Source organism: Vigna radiata, chromosome 10 (assembly GCF_000741045.1).
Source record: "Vigna radiata var. radiata cultivar VC1973A chromosome 10, Vradiata_ver6, whole genome shotgun sequence".
NCBI lineage: Eukaryota > Viridiplantae > Streptophyta > Magnoliopsida > Fabales > Fabaceae > Vigna > Vigna radiata.
Window position 1 is genome coordinate 12,889,317 of NC_028360.1, and position 26,807 is coordinate 12,916,123.

Consider the following 26,807-nt stretch of genomic DNA (forward strand, 5'->3'; position numbering starts at 1 on the left):
ATATTATTATTATTATATGCTGGGTCAATTAATTTAATAATAGAGAGGTTCATTCTGGTAAATTCATTTAAACTAGGAATGGGCTGAATTTAATGTAAAGAATTTTGTGTCTGGAAATATTAATTAATGTGATTTTTCACAGATATTTACATCAAATATGAAGGAATTTATTTTGAATTAAAAATCTTAGACATCTTTTTCCCAACATTTTTATATAGTTATTTTGATATAAAATGTATAACACTCAATCTTTTTAGTTTTATTTGTTACTCTGTAAAGTAAATTTCAACATTTTAAAGTAATTATTAAGAGTCAAATTATTTCAATTTAAATCGTATATTGAAAATTAAAAATATAATTTATACATGTAAAAACATTTATTTTATCATAATACATTGAAATACTAGGATGACAAGAATGAGTCACTCTAGTCAATTTTGGTTCGTTCTCCATGGCTCACCAAAGGATGAGTTGCCTGCCATTTTTACAAATTTAAGTAATCCACTTCACTATCCCTTGAAAATACATATTCATGTGTATTCATTTTTTCTGTTATAAAAAGAATAATAAAATTATTGTTATTATTATTAATATATATATATATATATATAGTTTTTATAATTTTATTGTTTCTAATTTTTATTTGTAAATAATTTTTTATTATAGATAGTTATTTTGTTTAAAAATGGATAAATTAAAAAAAAAATCTTTAATTTTAAAATACGGTTACTCAAGGATAAAGTTGAAAATAAAATATGTACACTAAAAGAGAATTTTTATTTTATATAATATGATATGTAGGTAATTTATGGAATATTTATTTATTACAATTTTTATTTAACTTGTTTAATGCATAAGTTAAAATACCAACTGAAAAGGCCTCATTGAGGTGGATGCAAGTGCTTTTTCCTATTTTTTTCGACGGAAAATTAGTAATTGTTTTAGAATATTTTGTCGGATGCAAAGAAATAGACAAATTCATATTATACAAAGTAAAAATTGTTAGAGTAGATTTTCCATCCTTTACTCATTTTGTTTATTCAATACTCTGCAGTGAGTCTAGACTTCACAATTTAACAGTAATTATTAACTTATATTTTATTTCTTTTTCATCCCTTCTTTTATCTCTTATTTTAATCACAGTCACATAATATATTTATTACTTTTCTCTCTCCTTGGTTTTGTATTTCTTTTTTATACACTCATGGAACATAAAATGGAAATACTTTCTTCATTTATAGGGACAAATTTATGGAGAAAAGGATGAGTCTACCCACTTTTCAGAACTGCTCATGTGATATATTATATAAAAAAAATATCACCGCCACATTATAATATTATTAACACTTTTCACGTTGTGATCTTTTGTATGATGAGGGAAAAAGTAAAAAGAAAAAAGAAAAGCATATTTTTGGATTATTAACAGCCAACTAAGAAAAACTAAGTTAGAAATTGGGGAGATTTTTCATTTTACTGCTATGGATTCACAACTTTGAGGCTATAGTTTTTTTTTTAATTTGATTTAGATGAGTTGAGAAATAGATTTTAAATTTAACTTAATTATATAAAATTAATTTAATTTGTAAAGTAAAATTTATAGTTGTTTATATATTACAAATGTTGATCTTTAATACACATATTCACACTAAAATATATATTTTGAAAGTGAAATTAGATATTAATCAATGTTTTAATAATAAGTAATACAATAAATTTAACAAATAATAATTTTTTTAATAATAGATAATTTAATAAATTTCTTTAATACCATATTAAAAAAAAATTAATATAATATAATTTAAAAAATTAAATTATAAGATAAAATTTATATTCATTTATATTATATTATATTAAAAAATTATTTCATCTTTAATCCATATGTGAGGACCTGAAAAGTATAGTTAAAGAACTTATATAGGTGTATTAGGTTAATGAAATCATCAGACTTTGATGGTAAAATACACTCATAGTATAAGTAAATTTTAAAACATCCTCGTTTATTAGCTTAATCACTTTATCTCTCTAGGAAACCAATTCTTGATATTTTCTCTACATTCTTTCTAGGATTCCTTTTTACTGAGTTGTCGGATTGACGATCAGGAGGTGCCCAGACATCTACGGCGTAGAGGGCTTCACAACTGACTGATCAATTTCTTCATTATAATCGGTAAGTTGTTCTTCCCTTTCCTTCGCTATTTTGGACATAAACCATGCAACTCCTGTTAATTGCATGTGTCTTGTAATTCCTCTCTTGTATTTCCTGTCAAATTCTAGCTCTAAGAGCTATTCTTGATTGCCAATTGGTGATTTGTAGGATGATGTCTAGGTTCCTCGCAATTCAAGGTACTATTGAGGCGAGTCTTTGAGCTGGGCTGTGAAGTTTTGAGGTAAAGGGAGCTATAATATTTCTGTAAATTGGTTGCATGAGGCGTATGTATTATTGGTATCGTATCCCTTATTGGTAACATGTATACTGAATTCTGAATCGGTGTGCTGTTTGGAGTCGTATTTTATGTTTTTGAGTATATTGTGTTGTATGTGTTAAAATGTGCAATTTGTGAATTGTGTTGTGATGTTATGAATTGAGTGGATGAGTTTAATTTGCTGTAATTGATCAGGTTGGGAGTGATTTGGGGTGTGAAATCTGCTACAACATTGTTTAGATAGAAAGCATAGTGAATTGGTAGTGTTTTAAGTTATTTTGGAGGAAGTGAGATAGTGAATTTGAGAGTTAGGGGTCTAGGCCTCTTGTAGTTTGTTGTGACAGTATATGGAGGTAATTTGTGACTTGTTAGAGTCATCAAATTAGTCAAAAATAGGTGCAAATTGGTTGAATTGAATTTGGGTCCTTAAGTTGTCAAATTTGGTGTTTCAAAGTAGGAATTGAGTCTTAAACACTTTAGATTTATAATAGGGATGTTTAGAGTCACTTAGATAAGTTTAATAAGTATAAAACACAATCTAGGGGTGTTAGAAGTTGGGAAAAGTGGTTAGAAATGGTAAAAGGGGGTGTGAGTTGCATAATTCTGCAGAATCTGCGTTCTGCAGATCATGCAGACTTGCTAAGTGAATGTTTTCGCATAGCGAGTCCACACAAAGAGGTGCTCTCTGTTTGGTCATTCACACAACGAGTTGGTGCGTTATGCGAGTGACTAGAGTGGGTTACTCTTTGTCTTGTGATTCGCCTAGCGTATCATGTCGCTATGCGACTGGTGGTGGTCTGAGAGCACTGTCAAATTAATTCGAAGAGCGAGAAGGTGCACATAACGAATAATTGGGAGGGTTAGTCTCTGTTTAGACTCTCGCATAGCGACTTGGGTGCCTATGCGAGAGGCTTGAGGTTTGGCATCCATGCGAGAGTTGAATGTAACAAGTGTGGTTATTGGATGTAATTTCGTGATCCTCGAGGAGAGGATTCATGGTGGTGCCCTCAGTATGTTTAGAATGATTTGCAGGAAGCTTAGTTTTAGGGGTTATCTTGAAGCTCCAATAGTCTTTCTTCTCACTTAGAGAGGATTGATATGTCGTGAGGAGTATCGAGAGGTCTTAGTCTTGGAGGCTTCCAGTACGCTCCAAGACGTGGTACAAACTAACCTCGTGAGTGTGGTAGGGTGAAACCCATTGGCAATGGCTTTGCAAAGCAGTATAAGCCACCACGAGTGCATGACCCGCCATACCTCGACAATCATTCTAAGTTTGGACAAGTCAAGTTTAAAAGTATAATATGTTGTGATGTGTAATCCAGTTGACTTGATTTAAGCACGTATGTTGTATGTGTATTGTGGTTATAGCATGATCTTTGTATATCCAGCTCACCCTTTCTGCTTGTGTTTGTATCTTGTTTGTATTGTGTTTGCTTTTGCAATGATCATCCACTTGGATGTGAGTAGAAGTAGATGAGGTGTCCTTAGAACAGGTCTTGGAGAGTGATGATGTTGCTCTCTAGTTTAGTTAGAACTCATTCATTTTTAGTTTTGAATACTCTGATATATATAAAATTTAAATTTTATAACTATTTTAAATGATTGTAAAACTAACACTTTATCTGCAAGTCTTTAACTTATATAATATTATATTTGATGACTTTTATATTATATAATCTCTATATAATTGGGATGTTACACCATCTGTATAAAATAACGATATGTGTGATTTAATTTTGTCGTAGCCTACTATTATGAAAATGATTTTACAATTTCTAAAATAATATTACATCCCGAGTAAAATTTCTACAAGTGAAAAAAAAATAGAAAAGTAAAAGCAATTTTATTTTCACTTCAAAAATAATTTATTCCATCAAATTTTTAAAAGCTTTCATTTTATTCCATCAATTTATTACACTTTTTATTTTCATCAACTTTATTTATCATCCCTTTTAAGGAACCCAGTGAATGGTTTAAAATGTTCACGTGATAGTATTCTCCTGACAGAGTTTGCAGCAAAGTTTTCTCAAGTGGAAATCAGAACCGTTGGATTTTGTATGGTGATAATTAACGAAGAGCTGTGATAATGTAGGAAGATGGCTGGTGAAAAAAGTTGCTGTAGAGGATTGGGTACAATGTTTTAATGTTTATCACATTTGGTGTCATCCTGCATTTATTACGAGTCTGTACTACTTTGTACTAACTTAATAAAAACATCATTATTATTCTGAGGTGGTCTCCTATTCATATATATAATGAGAAAATGTTACACTGTATAAATTCTCCAGAAGCACAATTCAAACAGGCAGAAGTGAAAATGGTTAATTTATTCATTTTATTGATATTGCTTTTATAGTATTTAGCAACATTTTTTAATACTTTTTCTGCCTTTAATATCCCAGAATAAGATACTTAAATTGGGTAACTTCTGTCTTTTTTTTTATATAAGTTAATAATCCTAAACTTTACATGAATAAAATGCCTTAATTAATTTATGTTTTTAAATAGTTTTGAGATAATTGTTATATATTAATTGTAAAAAATTATGTATAACTAATTAAAAATTATTATAGATAAGTCAGTCATATAATTGTTTGATCAGCTACAATTTAGACAACTCATTATAATTTTAATAGTCAATTCACAATTCAAAAAAAGTAAACGAGTGATTTGAGTGGCCATATACCAACTTAAATCAACTTTTAATTCAAAAAACAAACCAATGAATATGGTCGATCATTAAACAAATCATCCGATCATATACGTCTAGATGGTCAAGAATCAATTTAAAGAGTAGGTCAACAAACTCAATCGACTACCAAAGAGATTGATCGACCATGTATCAACTTGATTGCCAAACATTAGCTTAGAGAACGGGTCATTAAACATTTATGATTACCAAATAACCAACCGACCTTGAATTAGATTGATCGAAACAAGTGCTATTAGAATTGATTAACCTTAAAATGATCAACCTAATATTAATATATGATTATTTACAATTGAGTTGTAACTAGATCAATTTTAATAAAAAACCTACCACAAAATTTATAAATTAAAATTTAATATAAGAATGTAAGTTATGTGCATTAACTATTACATTAATTATCATGTGTTATACATTAAAAAGACTGGCATCAAAATACTTTGTATAGATACCATTTTTTAACTGATTTAGATATAGAAAAAACATTTACAATAGAACCGGTTAAACTTGATCTCACACCAAAAAAATAAGTTTTAGAATAAATGTTATAAATATGAACTTATTTATCCTAATGTATAGTTTGGAATTTGATAATATTATAAATTTGTTTCACACTGCACAACTTATTATTTTTCTTTAAATTATAAAAAACATGTTTTATGGATTCAACACGATTGTAGAGGAAATAGTTCCACTTATCGAAACCAAATCAAGTTAAAACACATTAAACATTATTGAAGAGATTATATTAAAGGACGGGACTTGATGGAAAAGTTTACAATTTAAAAATATTCCAATAGTATAATTTTTCCATTAGAGTGTAATTTCTCTTTACAGTTATGCAAATAAAAATCGCACATGTGATAAAGTTTATTGATTTTATGATCATCATCTTATAAATTACAATGCAATCAATATCGAATCAATTATCAGAATAAAAGTTTTTTTCCGCTAACAAGAACAGCCATTAAAATAATTATATACCACACAAATTTACAGACTTACTTGTATTGTATCTATTTGAACATAAGTACAGTTTTTCTTTTATATATATATATATATATATATATATATATATATATATATATATATATATATATATAAACTTGGTATTTTCAGTTTCCAATGAATTTATTACTTTTAATTTACGTATAAACAAATTACTTACTGCCATGCACGAAAATAATATATATATTATTTTAAGAAAGTTATTTAAATAAAGAATATATTTATGACAAGGTCAAAAGATCTTAAAAGTGAAGTAATTGATTGGATAGTATGGATATAAAAAGGTACTTGATGAAATAAATGAAGTATTTGAAATAATGCATGCAAGTATATAAGTAGATAAATATTTATTTAAGATTTGACCAAAATAAAAATAAAGTTCAACATTCCCATTTTGTCCACATTTTAAATGATTTGGGCAAAGACATTGCCTTCCCAATCTTCTCTAAGATGCTCATTCAGATAACCCACTATTTAATATTGTACAATCCAATTCAGATATATTAAATTGGTTTCTTTTTGTTATTATTGAGTCAAAAAATAATTTAATTATATAATATTAAAAAGTTTAGGTGTTTGTAGAGTTATTAATTTGTGACATTTCGTGATGCTTGGTCTTAATCAATATGAGGTGGAACTAAGAAAACAAACAGGTTGAAAAAGTTTCCTATTGAAAAAGTTTATAGAATTAAACATTCACAAAGTAATGTGGACCGAATTAATCCACAGGTTTTCTTAAATCATAACAAAATATTATTTTTTAAAATATATTATTAAACATATAATCAACAATTAATATGAAAAATAAATTTTCATTTTGAATTGACTTTTCTTCATCGTAAGTAAGTAAACTTATTTTATCTTAATTGACCATGTTTGATATTGATGTATTAAATCAATCTAACTAATAATAACAATGATAACGAAAATATAGTTATTGTTTTGATTAAATTTTAGGTTTAATAGGTTCAGAGGTTCCTATATTTGGAGGTTTGTTTTAATTGAGTCCTCTAATTTTTGAAGTGATTAATTAGGTCCCTAATTTTGTCAATTTGAATCAATAAAAGCCTTTCTGTTAAATGCAGTTAACGAAGTTTTTGAACATGTGACACGCTGACGCTTTAAGGTGACATCGTTTCAAGTGCATAGGTGGATTATAATAAGGTGAAATCCCTAAATTAAAAGGGTGTATTTGAAGGTGAAATCCCTAAATTAAAAGGGATTTCACCCTTTTATAATCCACCTATGCACTTGAAACGGTGCCATCTGGAAGCGTCAACGTGCCACCTGGAAGCGTCAGCGTGTCACGTATTAAAAAACTTCACGGCGTTAACTGCATTTAACGGAAAAACTTTTATTGATTCAAATTGTCAAAATTAGGGACCTAATTGATCACTTTCAAAATTGAAGGACCCAATTGAAACAAACCCCCAAATATAGGGACCTCCGAACCTATTAAACCTAAATTTTATTGATATAATATTCAATATCGATAAGTGAAACACTAGTTTTTTATTTTATTTTATTGAAGTTTAAAATATTATCATAGTTTTTTCTTTAAGAATACTTTTGTTGAGTTAAGGTATGAGTAAAAAAATAGTTTAACCGACCGAATTCGAGAAAAATAAAATAAAAGAATAGATGCACGATTGATCTTGAATGCCAAGTAATAATGGATACTAATAATAGGATATAAAGATGGTTCTATTACTTTATGGTATTCAATTCGATTTGATATTAACATTTTAATATTATAATTTCTTAAGTATAGGAAAGAAAGTTACAAACCAAAACCATACTTCCATGTCCCTTTCCATAACTTTCATTGTTGTCCAAAATAATTCCAGTAAGCTTAGCCACATTTCCCTTTTCCCTGTGGAATTTCCCCTTTATCCATATATTACAATATTTTCCAATAAAACTAAATTTTGAATACCACATTCATATTTAATCGTAATGTAAATTTGTTTAACTTAATAAGTTAAAAGTTCTTATATAAAATGTTAAAATATTTTATATTAATTTTAGTTAATAATATTTCAGTTCTTATATATAATTAATTTTAATTGAATATACTTATTTTATTTAATTGAACCTCAATTATTTTAAATATGATCAATTGGTTATTTTTAATTAACGTCAACAACAACTATTTGAAAGATCTCAAATTTTAACACATAACATATTGGATTAATGTAAATTTAACATTAAAAATAAAATTAACTTTATTTAAAAGTATTAAAACTTAAAAATCAAGTAAAAAATATAAAAATTTAAAATAAATTATACTTTTTTTAATAGTGTAAAAACATTTATATAGTTTTTTACTAATATTGATGATATAAGTTATTTACCTGTAACTGAAGATGAAATAGGAAAATCTACCAGAAAAGAAAAGGGCAGAGTGCTTTATGTGGAACCATTTCTGTCTATTCTGTTGTGGCCGATGGGCCATATCATTGGCATAGGGGAAATCCATGGTCCCGTATCCTTAACATATCTCCATTATTCTCTCACCAACTTCACCTCTGGTTTGCTGTGCCTGTGACTCTGTCTTAATTGAATTGTGTTGGAACCATTGATAAAACAAAGAAACCCTAGTCAAAGGGGCAGTGGTGGGTCACCCTTTCACTCCTACATGGCACTGTTGACACACTCTCCAACCTTCAACCCATAAATCTTAAACTCTATTTCATAAAATCTTTTGACGTCCACTAGGAAAGTAGTGAGAGAGATTGAGATTCCCTGTTTTTTTGGCGGGTAAATCTTCATATCTTACTCATAAATATTTTAACACCCCAAAATGGGGGCAAAATTTATAAATTAAAAAGATCCTAACTTTTGTTCCCGCTTTGCCTTTTCCCCTTGCATTGCCTCCATGCTAAATTGCAATGCTGAATGCAGGCACTGAAAGCCTCAAAAGGATGAAATGTATAAGCTGTTTTATCTTAAAGTCTTTCATAAACTAACATTTAGGTTCCATTTTAAGTTGCACCTATAGTCTGTTGTCACATGCATGCCAAAAGACACAGGTTAAAAAGGACAAAGGCACTCTCTTTTTAATGTTTTGTTGTCACAATTCATTAAAGAATATTTTGGGGTCATTTACTGCTCATAAAATTTTAATACTTTGTTATCGGGTTTTAGAAAGATTTTTACCCATCAATTAAAAGCTTTTAGCACCAAAAAGAATTTCTGGGTCCCTTCACCTTTATTGCTGCATGGAGTGTCAACCGGTACTCATTCCCCCTTTTCTCTTTACTCGGTTGTGGCTACAATGCTGCTACACTGTACTTAATTTCTGAATTTTAAACTTTAAAGGTCTAATCTTTGTGCTAATCTCTCTTTTCTGCTTCAAAAGATTGATACTTGAGGGGAGGGGTTTCAACTATAGTCCACATCTTGTTCTAAGGAGGCGTTTTTGGTAAGAAGCGTCATGTTTTATGTGTCAGATCTCTCAACATTCATACATTCTGTTTCGCTCATTTCAGTGCATTTTATGTTTACTTACTCTATGCAGCTTGTGGAGGTCTCTGGTGAAGAAGCTACACTGCAGTTGTAAATTTTTTTTTATTTTTTATTTTTGTTGGAGGGCAATGCTTCTCTTGGAACTTCTGGTTTTCATCTTTTGGTGGTCTTTGAGCAAGTAAAGTTTACGACTTTTTGTAGCATTTTTCTTTTATGTTTTAGTATTTTTGTTCTGGGTTTATTGTTTCTTACTGAATGCTGTCTATCTTTGCTTGCTGAAGGTCAGGCCTCTTGTGGTTTTGAAAAATCCCTCCTTTGGGTTTGTCGGTAAATAAGCCCTTCACACAGTGTGGATTGAGAAGCTTGAGAATCCACTCTCTGTTTGGGGACTGTGCTTCCTCGGTTCTTTCTAGAGTGGTGTTTTCTTTCTTCAAGAACCGAAGAAGGGTATCTTGGAACTCTATTTGTACCTTTTGTTGGTGGGGTGAACGAAAGTTGCTTATCCTTTTGAGCTAGAAGGGTGAAAGTTCTCTTTCTGTGTTCACTCGAGTGTGAGCTACACAAAAGTAAATATTCTGGTGTCTATAGACTATGAAGCCATTTAACTTTTTAGTGTTATCTTTGTATTTCTTCTCCGTGGTGGGGCAGCTTCCTTCTCAGGACATTTTAGCATTGCTGGAGTTCAAGAAAGGCATCAAACACGACCCCACTGGCTATGTGCTCAGTTCCTGGAATGAGGAATCCATTGATTTTGATGGATGCCCATCTTCATGGAATGGTGTTTTGTGCAATGGTGGTAATGTTGCCGGGGTTGTCCTTGATAACTTGGGTCTCTCTGCTGACACAGACTTGAGTGTGTTTTCAAATCTCACTAAGCTTGTGAAACTCTCCATGTCCAACAATTCCATAACAGGAAATCTACATGGCAGCATTGCTGAGTTCAAAAGCCTTGAATTCCTGGATATTTCCAATAACCTCTTTTCCTCATCTCTGCCATTAGAAATTGGTATGTTAAGCAGTCTGCAGAATCTGTCTTTGGCTGGCAATAATTTCTCTGGTCCAATTCCCGACTCAGTGTCAGAAATGGCTTCCATCAAGTCCATGGATTTGAGCCGCAACTCCTTCTCCAGAGAGCTGCCAGTGTCGTTGACTAAGGTGACTAGCCTTGTGTCTCTTAACTTGTCTCATAACAGCTTCACTGGAAAAATTCCCAAAGGTTTCGAGCTGATCCCTGCTCTTGAAAAACTTGACTTGCATGGTAATATGCTTGAAGGTAATTTGGATGTTGAATTTATGCTTTTATCGAGTGCCAGCTATGTTGATTTAAGTGAGAACATGCTGTCTAGTTCTGATTCCAAGCAGAAGTTTCTACCGCGACTATCTGAAAGTATTAAGCATCTGAATTTAAGCCACAACAAGCTTACTGGATCATTGGCCAGTGGAGTTGCAGAACCGGTTTTTGAAAACTTGAAAGTGTTAGACCTCAGTTACAATCAGTTGGATGGAGAATTGCCTGGATTTGATTTTGTTTATGATCTCCAGGTCCTCAGGCTTAGCAACAACAGGTTTTCAGGATTTATTCCTAATGGCCTACTGAAAGGAGACTCTTTGGTTTTAACCGAACTGGATTTGAGTGGCAATAATCTCTCTGGTAAATTAACAGTTCCAATTTTTTCTTTTCTCAATAAAGAACCTGTAATATTTTGCTAATGGAGTTGGTTGCTTGTGGTGTTACACTCATAATATTTTTCTTGTGGAATTGGTTGTTTATGGTGTTGGATGAGAGTCCTTAGCTTTCATTGTAATTAATCTAATGTTCAAATTGTTTTTCAGGGCCACTAAGCATAATTACATCAACAACACTTCACTCTCTTAACCTCTCATCAAATCAGTTCACTGGCGAACTGCCACTGCTGACTGGAAGCTGTGTTGTACTTGATCTCTCAAACAACAAATTAGAGGGAAATTTAACCAGGATGTTGAAATGGGGGAATATAGAATTTCTTGATCTCAGTGGCAATCATTTGATGGGGACCATACCTGAGGAAACTCCTCAATTTTTGCGTCTAAATTATTTGAATTTATCCCATAATTCTCTTAGCAGCTCCCTTCCAAAAGTCTTGACACAGTATCCAAAGCTGATAGTGCTTGACATTAGTTTCAACCAATTAGATGGACGGTTTCTATCCGGTCTGCTCACAATGCCCTCTTTGCAAGAGCTACATCTTGAAAATAATGTGATCTCTGGTTCCATCAATTTCTCATCTTCTCCTGACCAATCCGATCTTCAGATTCTTGATCTTTCTCACAACCAGCTTAATGGCTATTTTCCTGATGAGTTTGGGTCATTAGCTGGCCTTAAAGTGCTAAATATTGCTGGAAATAATTTTTCTGGCTCTCTTCCAACCACCATTGCTGACATGAATTCACTTGACTCAATGGATATATCAGATAATCATTTTACTGGTCCTCTACCAAATAACATGCCAAAGGGTCTCCAAAACTTCAATGCTTCTGGAAATGATCTATCTGGACTCGTCCCAGAAGTTTTTAGGAAGTTTCCCAGTTCTTCTTTCTTTCCTGGTAATTCCAAGTTACATTTTCCAAATGGTCCTCCAGGATCTACTGCACCTGCTGAAGGTTCCAAGAAGAAGCATTTGAACACCATTGTTAAAGTAATAATCATAGTGTCATGTGTGGTTGCGTTCTTCATATTAATCCTGCTTGCAGTCTTCATACACTATATACGGATATCAAGATCTCCACCAGAATATGATACAAGTAAGGATATCCACAGGCATCCTCAACCAATTATCTCGGCTCCTGTTCGAACTACTGACAGGGGTGGTGCTTTGGTTGTTTCAGCTGAGGACCTTGTGGCCACACGCAAAGAGTCGCCATCAGAGGTAATCAGCTCTGATGAAAAAATGGCAGCTGTAACGGGGTTCTCTCCATCAAAACAAAGCCATTTTTCATGGTCACCAGAATCTGGTGATTCATTCACCGGTGAAAATCTTGCAAGACTAGATACGAGGTCACCAGATCGGTTGATTGGAGAGCTGCATTTTCTTGATGATTCGATAACATTGACACCTGAGGAGCTCTCGAGGGCCCCAGCTGAAGTTTTGGGAAGAAGTAGTCATGGTACTTCTTACAAGGCCACCCTGGAGAATGGTTTGTTGTTGAGAGTGAAGTGGTTGAGAGAAGGAGTAGCAAAACAGAGAAAAGAATTTGTCAAGGAAACCAAAAAATTTGCCAACATCAGACATCCAAATGTTGTGGGATTGAGAGGATATTATTGGGGCCCTACTCAGCACGAGAAGCTCATCCTTTCAGATTACATCTCACCAGGAAGTCTTGCAAGCTTTCTTTATGGTAATATGTTTGCTTTTCTTCTAATAGGGCCAAACTGTTTCTTTTATAATTATAAATTTGAACCATACAAAAAGGGGCTCTTGGGGCGGTATTGGGTTGGGAGAACGAGTAAACAAGATACTCATAGGATTGAAAGGAAGGAATAACATGGTAGATTAAAAATAGTTATAATATGACATAATTGGCCACGAAGATGATACCTGATGTCCAGATCATTAGTCTAACTTAATGGTCTTTTGAAATGTGTGAAACTTCTGTGTGGAAGTGCTTTTCATGGTAGTTTCTAGTATTAGGTGTGCTTGTTTACTAAACATATATTCTTTATCTATAGGCCTTCTATAATTTTTATTACCTAGTCTGTTATTTTTAGTCTTCCTTCAAATTGCATCCTGGAAATCACTCTTAGGAGAAATACAAGCAAAGATCACTTTTTGTAAGAAATTCCATTTTTAAAGTGTAAAAGGCTAGTTTCTCTGCACTGTTTGGGTTTACTTGAATATAATATAATGATGTCTTCACTCCATGTAATAATCTGTGGTTGCATGATTTCTACTCTGCATTGGATGCTAGAATAAGTTTTGGTTGCCAGTAGTTTTTTAACATAAGATTGTCACTCAATTACATTATTTGTCTTCCGTTTGTGCATATGAATGCTCTAATTCTGCTGCCTATCATATTTCGTTTTAGCAACTGATCAATGTTTCTAATACTCATCTATTTAACTTCTTGGTGTTGTCTATCATTCCTAAACATCTCTATTTTGAACTTAATTATAAATTTCAATTGTCAGATCGACCAGGAAGAAAAGGTCCACCTTTAACTTGGATGCAGAGACTCAAAATAGCAGTTGATGTAGCACGTGGCCTGAACTATCTCCATTTTGATCGTGCCGTCCCTCATGGGAACCTCAAAGCCACAAATGTGTTGTTAGACACAACTGATATGAATGCACGTGTGGCCGATTACTGTCTTCACCGGCTCATGACTCAAGCGGGTACTATTGAACAGATTCTTGATGCTGGGGTCTTGGGTTATCGTGCACCCGAGTTAGCTGCCTCCAAGAAGCCAATGCCCTCCTTCAAATCAGATGTTTATGCTTTTGGAGTGATACTTTTGGAACTTCTAACCGGAAGGTGTGCTGGTGATGTGATATCTAGTGAGGAGGGAGGTGTTGATCTGACAGATTGGGTGAGGTTGCGTGTGGCAGAAGGCAGAGGCTCAGAATGTTTTGATGCTACCTTGATGCCTGAAATGAGCAATCCTGTTGTAGAGAAGGGAATGAAGGAGGTCCTTGGAATAGCCATGCGATGCATTCGATCAGTTTCTGAAAGGCCTGGCATCAAAACTATATATGAAGATCTCTCTTCTATATAGTCTGCTCATGCTAACTGTTTCAACTCTGGCATGTTGTGGGGATTAATGTCTCATTAGTGTCCCATATTTGTTCAAAGCTTGGCCTTTTAACATGTTTGTATTAACCATTTTTTAGCTGTAAAAATGGGGCCTGTGCCAAATGCATATACATGGATTTTACTTGATGGTTGTGGCCATCTAATTTTGTCTTGAAATGGTTTGTGTTATGAATGATCACTTGTCTTGAAATGGTTAATTCTCTGTAGTTAGTATGCACAAACAATTTATATTTTAGTGGATTAACTGATCCTTCAAGAGTTGATTGCCAGAGATGTTGGCATGGTTCTCAGCAAACTCTTGCTTTTCATTTTCAGGACATTGAGAGCCACACAAATCAGTAGTAGTAGCATGGCACGATGCTGATTACTCTACATTGAAGCTGTAATGTCATGTAACACTATGGTTGTGGAAGCCATGGTTTGTCAAATTCAAGCTTTGCTTGTGTGATTATTAGCATCTGTTATTTACTATGATGCCATGATCTGAAGACAAATGGCTGTTTTCGAACACATTAGATTTGATGTCATTTTAGAAACTTGTTCTAATTGTTTAAGTTTTTTGTATTGTAAAATTGAAATTTAAATAACACGATTTTTGAAATTTTCTTTTCATAAATTTAGTTTATAATTTGCAATTAACTTTTTGAATGTTATTTAGTTTTATTTTTTTACAACATAAAATGTTTTTATAGGAGTAAAGTATCATGTGAATATGTCTTTTTTTTCATTACTCTTTCACATTATCGGGTATCTGTCTTTCTAGTCTCTTGTTTCTGTGTCACTCAAAGGGAATATGTAAAAGATTTTTTAATGTTTAAGTTAGTCGTATTCAATACATAAAAAAATATCATTTTATTTTACAAATTGATTCTAAAATTGTAAATTACAATAGTTTTTTTTTTCAATATTTCATGTATGTTTTTTTAATCTATTTATTCTCGGGTTTATTTTTTGAATTTAATCCCAATATAAAAGAAACCAATTAGACGAGCTGGGGAACATGTATTCTAAGGATCTTTTCAAATCTGACTCAACTAAACTTTTTTGTATAAAAGACTATCTATAATATACTGTAAATGGAAAATAGAATATAATTTTTTACCTTGAATAACCAATTTTTAACTAAAATGATGCATCATTATAAACTTAATTCGTTAATAATTTATTCATTGGATCGGGTGGGTGGGTGAATCGGGTCGGGTCAGACCAGTTAGATTAAAAGAATAAAAAACCAATTAGGGTTTGGTGGGGCATGAGAAATTCAGAAGCGAGTCTGTCTCTTTAGGACCCCTCTAAGCAGTATTGGCTCCGTTCCCGGCGTCTCAAGTTAGCCCATCTACGGTGCGTTCATTTCCAACGAACAGTTAGCCTTTTTTTTTTTTTATTAGGATTATGTTAATCGGATTATCGTTTATTGCAATTCAAACTTTTAATGCATGTTCTGTATGTTGTTCTTTGCTTTGTATTGTGTTTTATGTATTCCGTGTCATTTGACTTTAATGAGAATAAACTTCATACCGTTATCCTGTGTTCTGTACTCAATTATGTAGTCCCCAAACCACACTGCAAGTGCCCTTTATTGGATTTGTGTTCCTTATGTTGGTAATCTGTATTTTATCTCTTGGGTAATTCGTTTCTTCTAGTCTATGTTCTGCATTCTAGCTGTTTGATCATGTTCCTTACACCTAACAGGTTAATTATGTTTAATATTAACTAAAATGAAACATAAAAACAAACATATCTTTTAAATAAAGTGTTATGTTCCTGCAAACTTGAAACAATGTTCTACTGTATGAGTGGATTATAGTTCTATTTCTTGTTTGACCCCCTACAAGTTCTGTTGCAAGATTTTTCCAAATTTCCTGTATTAACGCAAGGCTTGTTCGGTATTTATATATGTACGGAAATTTCAGATTCTATGCTGGGCATATCTTTGGAGGAGCTGTGTTTTTGGCGAGATTAATTTTGTAGTGATCAGCCTTGTCACGCACTGTAGAGAATGCCTCTTCAACTTTTTGAGGGCAGTGATTCCGAAAATGATGACATTTCAAAAATCAAGATCGACGAGGGGTATGCTCGCAAATTTGAGCACAACAAGAAGCGGGAGGACCTCCAGCGGTTTGAGGAATTAAAAAAGAAGGGTGTTATTGATTCACCTTCATCCTCCCATTCCGGTGGTGAGGAAGACTCCGACTCTGAGTCATCAGATGATGTTGACGATGAGAAACTTGTTAATTCTACAAAGAGTGACAAGGAGCTCTTTGATGCCTTAATTAAGGTGAAGAAACAAGATCCTATTCTTAAGAAAAAGGATGTTGAGCTTTTTGGTACGGATGATAGCAGTGATGATGAAAGTGACGAGGAGGGGAATCTTAAATCAAAAGACAAAAGGGGTGAAAAGCCAATGTATTTGAAGGATGTGATGGCAAAGCATTTGATTGAGGAGGGGGCAGATTTTGGCCATGAAGACGAAATAGATGAAAAGGGAAAGCAAAAGGCTAAGAAGGTAATGCCTTCCAAAGATGAGCATTTTGTTAATAAAGATGGGAAGAAAACTTATGGTGATGAGCAGGAGGAATTGAAAAGGTCTTTTCTGAGAGCTGTAGAAGAGGAGGGTTTGGAGGATGGTGAAGAAGAGTTTTTCACTGTAAAGGAGAAAGAGGGCGAAGAGGATAAAGTAGATAGTGATGACAAAGAGCTTGAAGAGAAGCTGGATGAATATTTTGGTGGAGATGTAGAATCAAATGAAAATTCCAAGTTTCTGAGAAGCTATTTCATGAACAAAATGTGGATTGACAGGAGTGGGAAGGATGTGGATGTTGGAGAGGACGAATTGCAAGAGATTTCTGAGGATGAGATAGAGCTCGAAAGACAGGAAGAATATGAGTATAGGTTTCAGGAAAATCCAGGAGATAGGGTGTTGGGTCATGCTCGGAAAGTGGAGGGATCAGTGAGGAAGAAGACAAATACAAGGAAGGAGCAGAGAAAGAGTAAGGAGGAGAGAATGGCTATAGCACAAAACGAGAGGGAGGAGGAGTTGAAGCATTTAAAGAATTTGAAGAAGCAGGAGATACAGGAGAAGGTTAAAAAGATAATGGAGACGGCAGGGATTAATGATGATGATCTAATCCCATTGTCTATGGCAGAAATCGAAGAGGAATTTGACCCAGAGGAGTATGATAGAATGATGAAGGCGGCATTTGATGATAAATATTACAATGCAGAGGATGCTGACCCTGACTTTTGTAGTGACAACGATGACATTGAGAAGCCAGATTTTGAAAAGGAGGATGAATTACTTGGGCTTTCTAAAGGCTGGGATGAAAGCGGATCTAATGGTGGGTTTTTAGCTGCAAGGGAAAAAGTGTTGAAAGAAAAGATTGAGAATACTAGTGATGACGATCTCCCAGAAGGAGATGAAGAAGGAGATGAGGAAGAAGTGAAGATTCCCGAGGAAGGTAGTCGGAAGAGGAAGCGCAAAACAGCACTTTTGGAGAAAGCAAGACAGGCAATGATGGATGAGTACTATAAATTAGATTACGAGGACACAATAGGGGACCTGAAGACAAGATTCAAGTATGCTAAAACAAAACCAAATAGATTTGGCATGAGTGCCTCAGAGATACTATTAATGGATGACAAGGAATTGGGTCAATATGTTTCCTTGAAAAAGCTTGCTCCCTACCGCGATGAAGAATGGAAACTAAGCAAACAAAAAAGATACGCGCTGAAGATGAGGGCTAAGGAGCTTCTACGTGAAAAAAGTTTGGATAAGAAGAAAAGAAAGAAGTCAAAGGTTGATTCTGGGAAGAAAACTTCATCAAGAAGTGTTGTGGAGGAAGAAAAAGCAAGCCCGGAAGAATCAAATGTTAATACGGATAATTTGTCAAGGAAAGCCAAGAGAAGGCGACAAGGGGCTAATTTGAAGTTATCACAGATGAGGCTTAAGGCTTATGGTAAAATCCCCTCAAAATCCAAGCATGGAGGAAAGCACTGAAAGTGGCGATAATTTTTGCAGGTAAAAATCACTTTAACGCAAGGTTAATTTGAACTAGCTATATTAAAATTCAATGGTTTAATGAAACATTTCCTTTCTGCTTAACAAGAAGTTTTATTTAAAAGTAGTGTGATTAATTGTATTCAGTCACAATTTAAGTAAAATGTTATCGAGTTTATTTACTTTATTCTTGAAAAAGATTTGTCCCCCCTTCCACAACCTCGTCCGTAAGTAACTTACTTTTGGGTGTTTTGCAGAAGGAAACCAACTACTAACCGAGGAATTTATGATTTAGAAAAGAATTGGAGCTTTAATGTTGCAAAATACTGTGTTGGCCAAAGTGTTTGTGGAGAGAAGTTTTGCCCGTCCTTATATTTTCTCCGAATGATTTGACTAAATGGAATTTGTCTGTAAACTGTCAACTGGACCAGCAAATCGTTTTGATGGTTCTCGTTTCTGTATTTTTTAACATAGCATTTAGAATTTTTGCTTTAATATTTGTTTTTCTCGTTGATTTACAAGTCCTTTCTGATTTATGCCAAGTTGCAACTGATTCTACAACTTAATTGAATCCAAATGTTTCCACAACTACAGTTTTATGTAATACAAGTACACAACCAACTAATTAATTTACTGATCGTGGGGCTCATCTAGGCCAGAGTAGTAATGACGAAAAGCACACGAAAAGTCTTTGGCTTCATAGCCATTGCTGCAGAGCTCAGTATATCTGTACAAAATAAAGTTCATTAGTAAATAAACTGCTTCATATTCTCAGGACTAACAGAATTTGCACTCACAAGTAAGATGTTGCCAAAGAAAACCTGTCCCCTTTGCTTTTTAATGAAGTTAAAGCTATATTGTTCACGTAGGAAATTATATATCTCTTCTGCCAAATCCGAATTATATTATACTTCGACACCAGCATAACGTGTGTGCGATTCTCTTGTAGTTGTAATGCGTTTTAAAATCTATATGAAATTAATGAATTGATTTTTTTGGATATTAATTACCACATATGACGTTCCTTTATCACTGCAACGAATATCAATTACTATCTTAATGGTAATTTATCAGTTTACATAGATAAACTTATTTATCTATGTAAACAAACATAAGTTGATTTATCCAGTTGGTAGCTTGCATAATTTCTTTTGCTTTAGTAAAAACAGTGTTTTGCACCTTAATGCTTAACCAATACATTCATATTATGTTTTAAGGTCCACAACTACAACAATTTTAACCAGCAGATTTAACAGCAAAGAATTGTACATGAAATGCAAAGGCTGTGCATGCAAAAGAAGGACTTACATCTTTTGAGCTTGTGATGTTAGTGGGAATTTGCATCCAGCCAGTTTTGCTGATTCTACTGCTAGGTTCAAGTCCTTTGCCTGGAAGACACAAAATTAATTTGGCTTAATTTTAAGAACCTAAAATTCAAACTCCAGCAAACACTTAAACACATGTTTATAAAACTTAAAATTAAATAAATAATAAAACTGATCACAGAAAGAAAAAAAAAATCACAGTAGACTTTGCATTCAGTCTAGAAACAATTTTTTTGTTATGAAAATCTTTACTAGCAAGTTATACATATTTTTGAGTATTGAATCCAATATCAGGTTTCAAAAAACTAAAAGGGAAGAAAGGATCCCGAGAAATGTATAATAGATGGCCACGAGCGAAGTGAAAATAGTAAAGGAAAAGAGAAGCAGCATAAGTTAAACATCATTCATATAGGACATGCAAAACTCTAATAAAAAAAATTGTGCAATAAATAAAAAATAGCTGGTAGTTCCTAGGAAGTAGCCTAATAAAACAGAGTAGTTCCTAGGAAGTAGCTGGTAGTTTTCACTTGGAGTTGTTCTAGGTCTACAATCTAAATGCATCTACGAAGTTAATTTTTTTTTTTTTTCTGTTTTTCAGGACAAAAAATCGCAAATTCTTACTAATTAATTATTTAACATGTATTGAGTTGCTAAAAGGGAGCATGTAAATTTCAGAGAGAAAATAAAAGCTTGGTTAATTGAGTCAATATGTGCTATTACTGTTGAAATATATCAGTAGGTCCAAATGACCGCTATGTAATGACTATTCATATTATAGATTTCCGAATGATACAATTATCCAAATTAAACATGTGCAGGTAGAGTTAAACGTCAGTTACTTACCATAAGCTTGGATGCAAATCCTCCTATATAATCCCTTGACGAAGGCACCCCTTCCATCAGCCCAGGAACCGGGTTGTAAGCATCACTGTAATTCATCCAACTAAAACCTATTAATTTGATACTATAAAAACCAAAACATTAACCTCTAAAAAATTCCTTAAAGGTTTTGAACTAATATATATGAAAAATTTATTGCTGAAAAAGGAAGCATAATTTTGTTTTCGGGAGAAAACTACAAGCAAAGGGTCTCAAGGAATATAACAAGATAACAGATACGAGGACAGTCTTTTATAGGAAAAAATACCAAGAACGAGTTTGGAATATGTCCTTTGCAGTGATGCTAAGTAAAGACAACTAGTTATGCGTCTCTCAGATGATGTACTTCAATATTACAGCCTTTTGAATTTCATGTTACTTTCATTCGTATTAGGGGAACAATACTCCTTGCCGATTCATTTATATCTACAATATGACAGTTACTAACTCTGAGGCCTTTAAGAATCTTTGCTACCACATTTTGTCAATTGCCTCTTGAGTCGAGAGAAAAAAGAACCACGTACCTACTCCAACAACGAGCACTGGAGCAGTTAAAGATATTTGTCAACGTGCTAGCAGAAACACCTAGAGATTGGCCTAGAGCAAGAGCTTCTGATATTCCAAGCATACTCACGGCCAAAGCCAAATTATTGCAGATTTTTGCTGCCTAATAACAAAACACAAGACTAATACGTGACTTACAGTTAAACAGACATTTGGGAGACGAATAAGTAATGTGTAACTTACGGAACCACTTCCTGCTCCACCACAATGTATTGCACTTTTACCCATTGAAAAGAGTAAGGGTTTTGCAGCAATAAATGCTTCTTCAGAACCACCAACCTGGGGAAGTTCCATTACATGTTTCATTACTCAATTTGTTTTCCAAAAACTTACAACTTTTTTCTATGACTGTTTTAGCAGTGTTACTCATTACAACCTTTTTCAATTAGTCAATAGTACCTTTGATGCATTATAAATAATATTGCAGCATGATTATAGTCAAAATTTAACATCAAATTGTGAACGAACACACTAAACTTCAGTGAACTCCTAGTTTGGTCACCAGAGCATCAATTTGGTACTTGAATGATACTTTTTTTACACCAGAACAGTCCAACAGTTATTGCAAACTTGGAACAGATTGCGACTACAATAAATGTCCATACTTTTTCAAACACCAAATTGGGAGTCTACTCTAAAAGTAAATATCTTCAATGGGAATTGGAAAAGTTAGTCATATTGGTTTCTGGCATCAAACAATCAAGCCAAAATTATATTGTAGTTTTATGTAGATTCTCAGCATGTTAGAATAAAACAGTAACAATACCATAAAAGTAAGCGTCCCAGCTTCAGCTGCAGTTACACTTCCAGATACCGGAGCATCTAACTTGAAAGGTCTTTCCCAATCACCTGCACAATATATAATAATTGAGTACCACAACGCTAGAGGAGTAAATTGTTCAACAACCAACTGATTGATTGAAATGCTAGAAGAGGAGGATGTTAGGACAGCCCCCGTATACATTAATAAAGAATATATAACAAGATAACTTATACTCTAGAAGACTTTGTCTAACACCTACACATCTTCCTTTAAAAACCATCTTCAAAATGAATACAGATTTCATTCTATTTGCAAAGCAATGACTGATGATAAAATGTGAAAATCTACTCATGCTAAAATCTAGACAACTGAATACAACAGAAAGTGGTGGCAATTTTCAGTTCGGAATCAGTTAGGTTATCATAGTTCTATGCTTATTTTACATATTCCTTAACTGCAGATCTGTTAATAACTTCAAAATCAATTAAAAAGTTGACGGAACATGATGCAACACAATGGCTGAAATTAGATTCATCCTTATGAGAAAGACAGATGAGACTGATAGGAATAACGTTAGAAACATTTGCCACACGTGATTGATAAAAGAAACAAACTCTGAGGTAACAACTGTTATGAGTTTCAGAAAATAAATTACAGAATCTTTATTAAATATCTGAATGGCAAGATGACAATAGAAACATTTGCCACATGATTTACAAAGAAAATAAACTCAAAGGTAGAAAGTGTTAAGAGCTCCATAAAATAAATCAAAGGATCTTTATAAAATATTTGAATGGCAAGATATATAAAATGCAGATATATACTCTGGGTTTCTGTGTAGACCAAAATGAACAAACACAACGAGATAAGTGTTCAACACATTCCACGAGGAGGATAAAAGTTCCACTCAAGTTTTATACAAATACCAGAATTTTGTGAATTGGATACCATAGCCATATATACAAGTGAAAGACATTTTCATAAAATGGTCAAGGATTTTCCATTAGCAACAAATCATCATGAATTAGTATGATATAAAAATAACTCTGGTGCTAAAAGGAGTAAGAAATTCATACATTCGAAATTTAAGTTACAACAATTTATTTGATTGACACTTCATTTCATGTTACCTTTCTTTTCTTTTAGAATATAATTAGAAACTGTAGCAGAAAGATTTCTTGATGTTTCTGGATCAATAGTGGATGAATCTAACAACAACCATGGCCTTAGGAGTTTTCCACCATGAAGCAAACCATTTGTTCCAGTGTAAACATCAATCACCTACTTAAATTAAATATGGATGTTATTTTGGTATAACAAAGTCATATAATAATATTGGGAGCATTAAGACAATTCATTGAAACCAGAAATATGCTAAGTGAAATATTCAGGTGCACACCTTAGAAAACTGTTCAGCTAAATAACAGTTCACAATTCAAGGCAGTCTGCTTTAAATATTGATGCCACCATTTATGTAAAGCTAAAGGTAAATGGCAGAAAGGATACAATCAGACTATACAATAATTTGACGCAAGGATTGACTATTAAATAAGTTCATTTATATGCCTCCAAATATACATTACAAATCCATTATTATTTCAGGTAATGTGCTACATTAGGTTAAATAGGGAGGAATTGATGACAAAAATGAGAAAATATTAGGTTTCATCATGTTACAGAATCAGAAACCACTCGTTTTGCATATATGACAGTATTATAGGTTACATCAAACATCTTTGAAATTCTTTTTACCAAAGAAACTACATTGAGAAGTTGACAATCTTATAATCTGAGCCAGTTTACAAAAAAGTTGAAATCATAATTCAAATAATAAGTTGTTGAAGAACTATCCAAGAAACTGGAGCCATGAAAGATGTAATGTATTCACGTGTAAGGGAATGCCTTTTGAAACTAATGACCCTACTCACGTGGGCAGAAGTAGGTAACATTGTGATTACAACATCACTTGCTTCTGAAACTTCATAAGGTGTTTTCTTTGTAGGGATTCCCATCTGAGAGAACAGGTCGAGAACATCGGAGTTTCTGCCAAGTTTTAAGAAATTCAATTAACAACACCTCAAGCATTCTGCCTAAATAAGTAAGATTTGAAACAACTGGAAGGTTGGGATGGAGGCCCAAACAGAAAATGAGTAAGCAGTTTAAGAATTCTACAGGATGATCTTAGAATATTAGAATGTATTATAAGTTCATATTTTCAATTTCCCTACATAGTGACACTTGTGGGTCATTTTTCAGTTGCTGACATTTCCTGGTAATATAAGTGTATTCCTCGTTTACCAAAAATAAAAAAATTAATCTTTAACTATTATCTTCTCAATAGTTCTTCAATGGAAGATAAGTTTAGTTTTACAGTAGTGTAACTTTCAGCTTCCTAACAAAAACCCACTTATATTAGCAGTGCCATTAACTCGGACTCCCCTTATGAATCATACTCCCAAATATGTATATTTTATGAATTGACCCTACAAATGAAATGAAAAAAACATAGGTCTCTCCAAGGACAAATTTAAGAACAAAGGCATGATCAGGAAATTGGAAATGCTTAAAAGATTACAGGTCATGAACTGTAAGACTGAATCCAGCTTTGATCAGATTATTTGCCATTCGGGATCCCATATTTCCAAGCCCAATGAATCCAATATTCTGCAGGGCATCAGCGAAGAGAAGGTGAAAATTTACAAAGCATGCATCAACTGAGCAAGTAACAAGTCAAACAAAAGGGTACATAATCATGCCCATATTAAGTGTTTTTGCATACTCAATTTCAGCTTAGAAAGGCAAAAATTAATGATAAAATTAGAGAAAAACCTGCAAGTGAGGAGGGGGACCCTGTGCCGAAGAGAAAGTGCGTAATGAAAAACATTTCGAAAGAGAAAGCAAATATTTCACCCTGCAAATCGCCATTTCTATCTGTGTTCTTTTAGTTCAATTTCCGACAATGTCACCTTTTTTCTTCGCAAAATCAAATGAGACACTCACACTGGAACGAAGGCACCACATGCTTTAATGTAAGATCAATTTAAGTACGAAACAAACTTCAGTGTCAGCATGGATTTGTTGAGATTGACATTTCAATTTTGTGTCAATTTCTATGTTAAAGTTTAAATCCATTACTAATATAAAAGGCAAGTGCGACAAATACACATTTTTTTTTTTATTAAATTGAGGATAGGATGTGTTCGACAGAAGCTTAATATTTTTTTTTATTCGAAATTCTATGCTATGATTTATCATTATTAATAATAACCTTCCTTTTACAATCAAATTTTCTTAGTGTTGAAGACAAGGTTTAAACGAATTAAAAATTTATAATATTTACTGATATATGTACAGATTATCCAATTTGATATTAATAATAAGATTAAGTTTATGTTTCTATATACTATCCTTTCTAATCCCTTTACAAGAAACAAATGCTCGTTATTTTTTTTTTTTTGTGTGTGTGAGAAAGATAAGAGATAATATTTTAAATACACTCTTTATACAATTTACGAACTTTTATCCTTATTTAATTATTTAATCTGAAAAAAAAGATAAAATAAAACTTAGGATAAGCATGAATGATTATCTGAATGTTGACGCCGCATGACGACAAACTCGTCCACCTTTCAGACAATCATACTATAATTTTGTTTACTTATTTTTTTAATTTTCAATTCTTTTATTTATTCCTTCAAAAAATTTATAAACTGTGTTGGGACAGAGCAACTAGAAAAATGAATCACATGCAAATAACTTAAATATTAATGCCTAAAAATGAAGCTTTAAATTATAAGAAAAAAATTAAAACAATTACCTAAATATGGAAAACGTTAATAAACTTGCAAATTTTGTATAGTTATATGCTTAAGATCTCTAACTATGTTAATTATTTGTTTTATGATGAACAATGTGTAATGATTAAGATAACTTATCTTTCTACTTTTCTTTATACTTCATTTTTTCACATTTGAATTGAATAAAAAATATAATTTTGTGAGATTTTAAGTTTAGACAAGAATCACGTGTTTCTGTTCTTGATGAATGGGCACCAGATCTCTGACAGAAGCAAGACAATCCGCAAGAGCTTTATGTGAATAAGATATTGTTTCACTTTATCGATCTTCAAGCATCATTCATCGTTACAGTGTTCTAAGTTGCCATACATATGATCGAGTTTGTTTCTGGAAGTATTCACATGAATTTTGTTCCAAACTTTAACACTTTTAATATATATAATTATATAAAATTTAAAAATTAAGAAGTTAATCTATGATCAATGTTTTTAAATAATTTAACACAAGTCTTTCCATGGTTATCAAAAACTCTGAAATTAACTCTTAAACTCTTACGAGTTTATCTTTTTAGACATGACTTCCGAATCAACTTAGAAGTAAACTCGTATTCTACGTAAACTCAATAGAATTAACTGTGAAATTAGTATGATCGTGTAGAATCGCAAATTTGAAACGATTCTGCGAGCTTGAAAAGATAAAAAATTAAGAAAAATAACTATATTTATGTTCTATAACATTTATTTTTATGAACAATATATCTATAATTTTATTTATTTAAAGTTATATAATTTTATAGACTTATTTAAATTAAGATATTATTTATATAATTTTTTTTTCATCTGAAGTAAACTCGTATCAGTTTATGAGTCAACTTTACTAGACTTTCAAGAATTTATAAAAACTTTGGAGATTGATAACCTTGAACCTTTATATAAAAACAAAAAATGCAAGAGTTTTTCAATATTTTCTTGAGAAGCAATCTAGTGTAAGGCAATATTTGGCGAGAAGTTAATCTATGAGAGATAAATATATGGTATAAGATATGATGTAAAAGAATATATAACAAATATATAAAAGATTGAATAAGTC

The 26,807-nt window shown here is 32.6% G+C and overlaps 3 protein-coding genes across 5 annotated transcripts; 2 read left to right on the top strand and 1 right to left on the bottom strand.

The window, feature by feature from the left end:
- Positions 1 to 9,084: 9,084 nt before the first annotated feature.
- On the top strand, positions 9,085 to 14,603 carry LOC106775842 (probable LRR receptor-like serine/threonine-protein kinase At4g20940). 3 transcript variants are annotated; one of them, XM_014663057.2, is made up of 6 exons: positions 9,085 to 9,374; positions 9,500 to 9,562; positions 9,659 to 9,784; positions 9,888 to 11,257; positions 11,440 to 12,981; positions 13,772 to 14,603. In XM_014663057.2, the coding sequence occupies exons 4-6, from the start codon at positions 10,198 to 10,200 to the stop codon at positions 14,353 to 14,355; spliced, it is 3,186 nt and encodes a 1,061-aa protein (XP_014518543.1). In that variant the 5' UTR covers positions 9,085 to 9,374; positions 9,500 to 9,562; positions 9,659 to 9,784; positions 9,888 to 10,197; the 3' UTR covers positions 14,356 to 14,603. The 3 variants fall into 3 exon arrangements, with proteins under 3 accessions (XP_014518543.1, XP_014518542.1, XP_014518544.1); XM_014663056.2 differs by lacking the exon at positions 9,085 to 9,374 and having other exon boundaries at positions 9,386 to 9,562; XM_014663058.2 differs by lacking the exon at positions 9,085 to 9,374 and having other exon boundaries at positions 9,386 to 9,562; positions 9,893 to 11,257.
- A 1,015-nt stretch (positions 14,604 to 15,618) lies between these two features.
- LOC106775807 (protein KRI1 homolog) lies at positions 15,619 to 18,885 on the top strand. Its single transcript, XM_014663009.2, has 3 exons — positions 15,619 to 15,734; positions 16,307 to 18,411; positions 18,648 to 18,885. The coding sequence occupies exon 2, from the start codon at positions 16,393 to 16,395 to the stop codon at positions 18,388 to 18,390; it is 1,998 nt and encodes a 665-aa protein (XP_014518495.1). The 5' UTR covers positions 15,619 to 15,734; positions 16,307 to 16,392; the 3' UTR covers positions 18,391 to 18,411; positions 18,648 to 18,885.
- LOC106775809 (probable 3-hydroxyisobutyrate dehydrogenase, mitochondrial) lies at positions 18,814 to 25,024 on the bottom strand. The gene is made up of 10 exons (XM_014663011.2): positions 24,751 to 25,024; positions 24,497 to 24,585; positions 23,850 to 23,964; positions 23,052 to 23,202; positions 21,925 to 22,007; positions 21,342 to 21,437; positions 21,119 to 21,261; positions 20,559 to 20,643; positions 19,699 to 19,778; positions 18,814 to 19,117 (listed from the first exon to the last, which is right to left on the bottom strand). The coding sequence occupies exons 1-10, from the start codon at positions 24,844 to 24,846 to the stop codon at positions 19,021 to 19,023; spliced, it is 1,035 nt and encodes a 344-aa protein (XP_014518497.1). The 5' UTR covers positions 24,847 to 25,024; the 3' UTR covers positions 18,814 to 19,020.
- Positions 25,025 to 26,807: the final 1,783 nt, after the last annotated feature.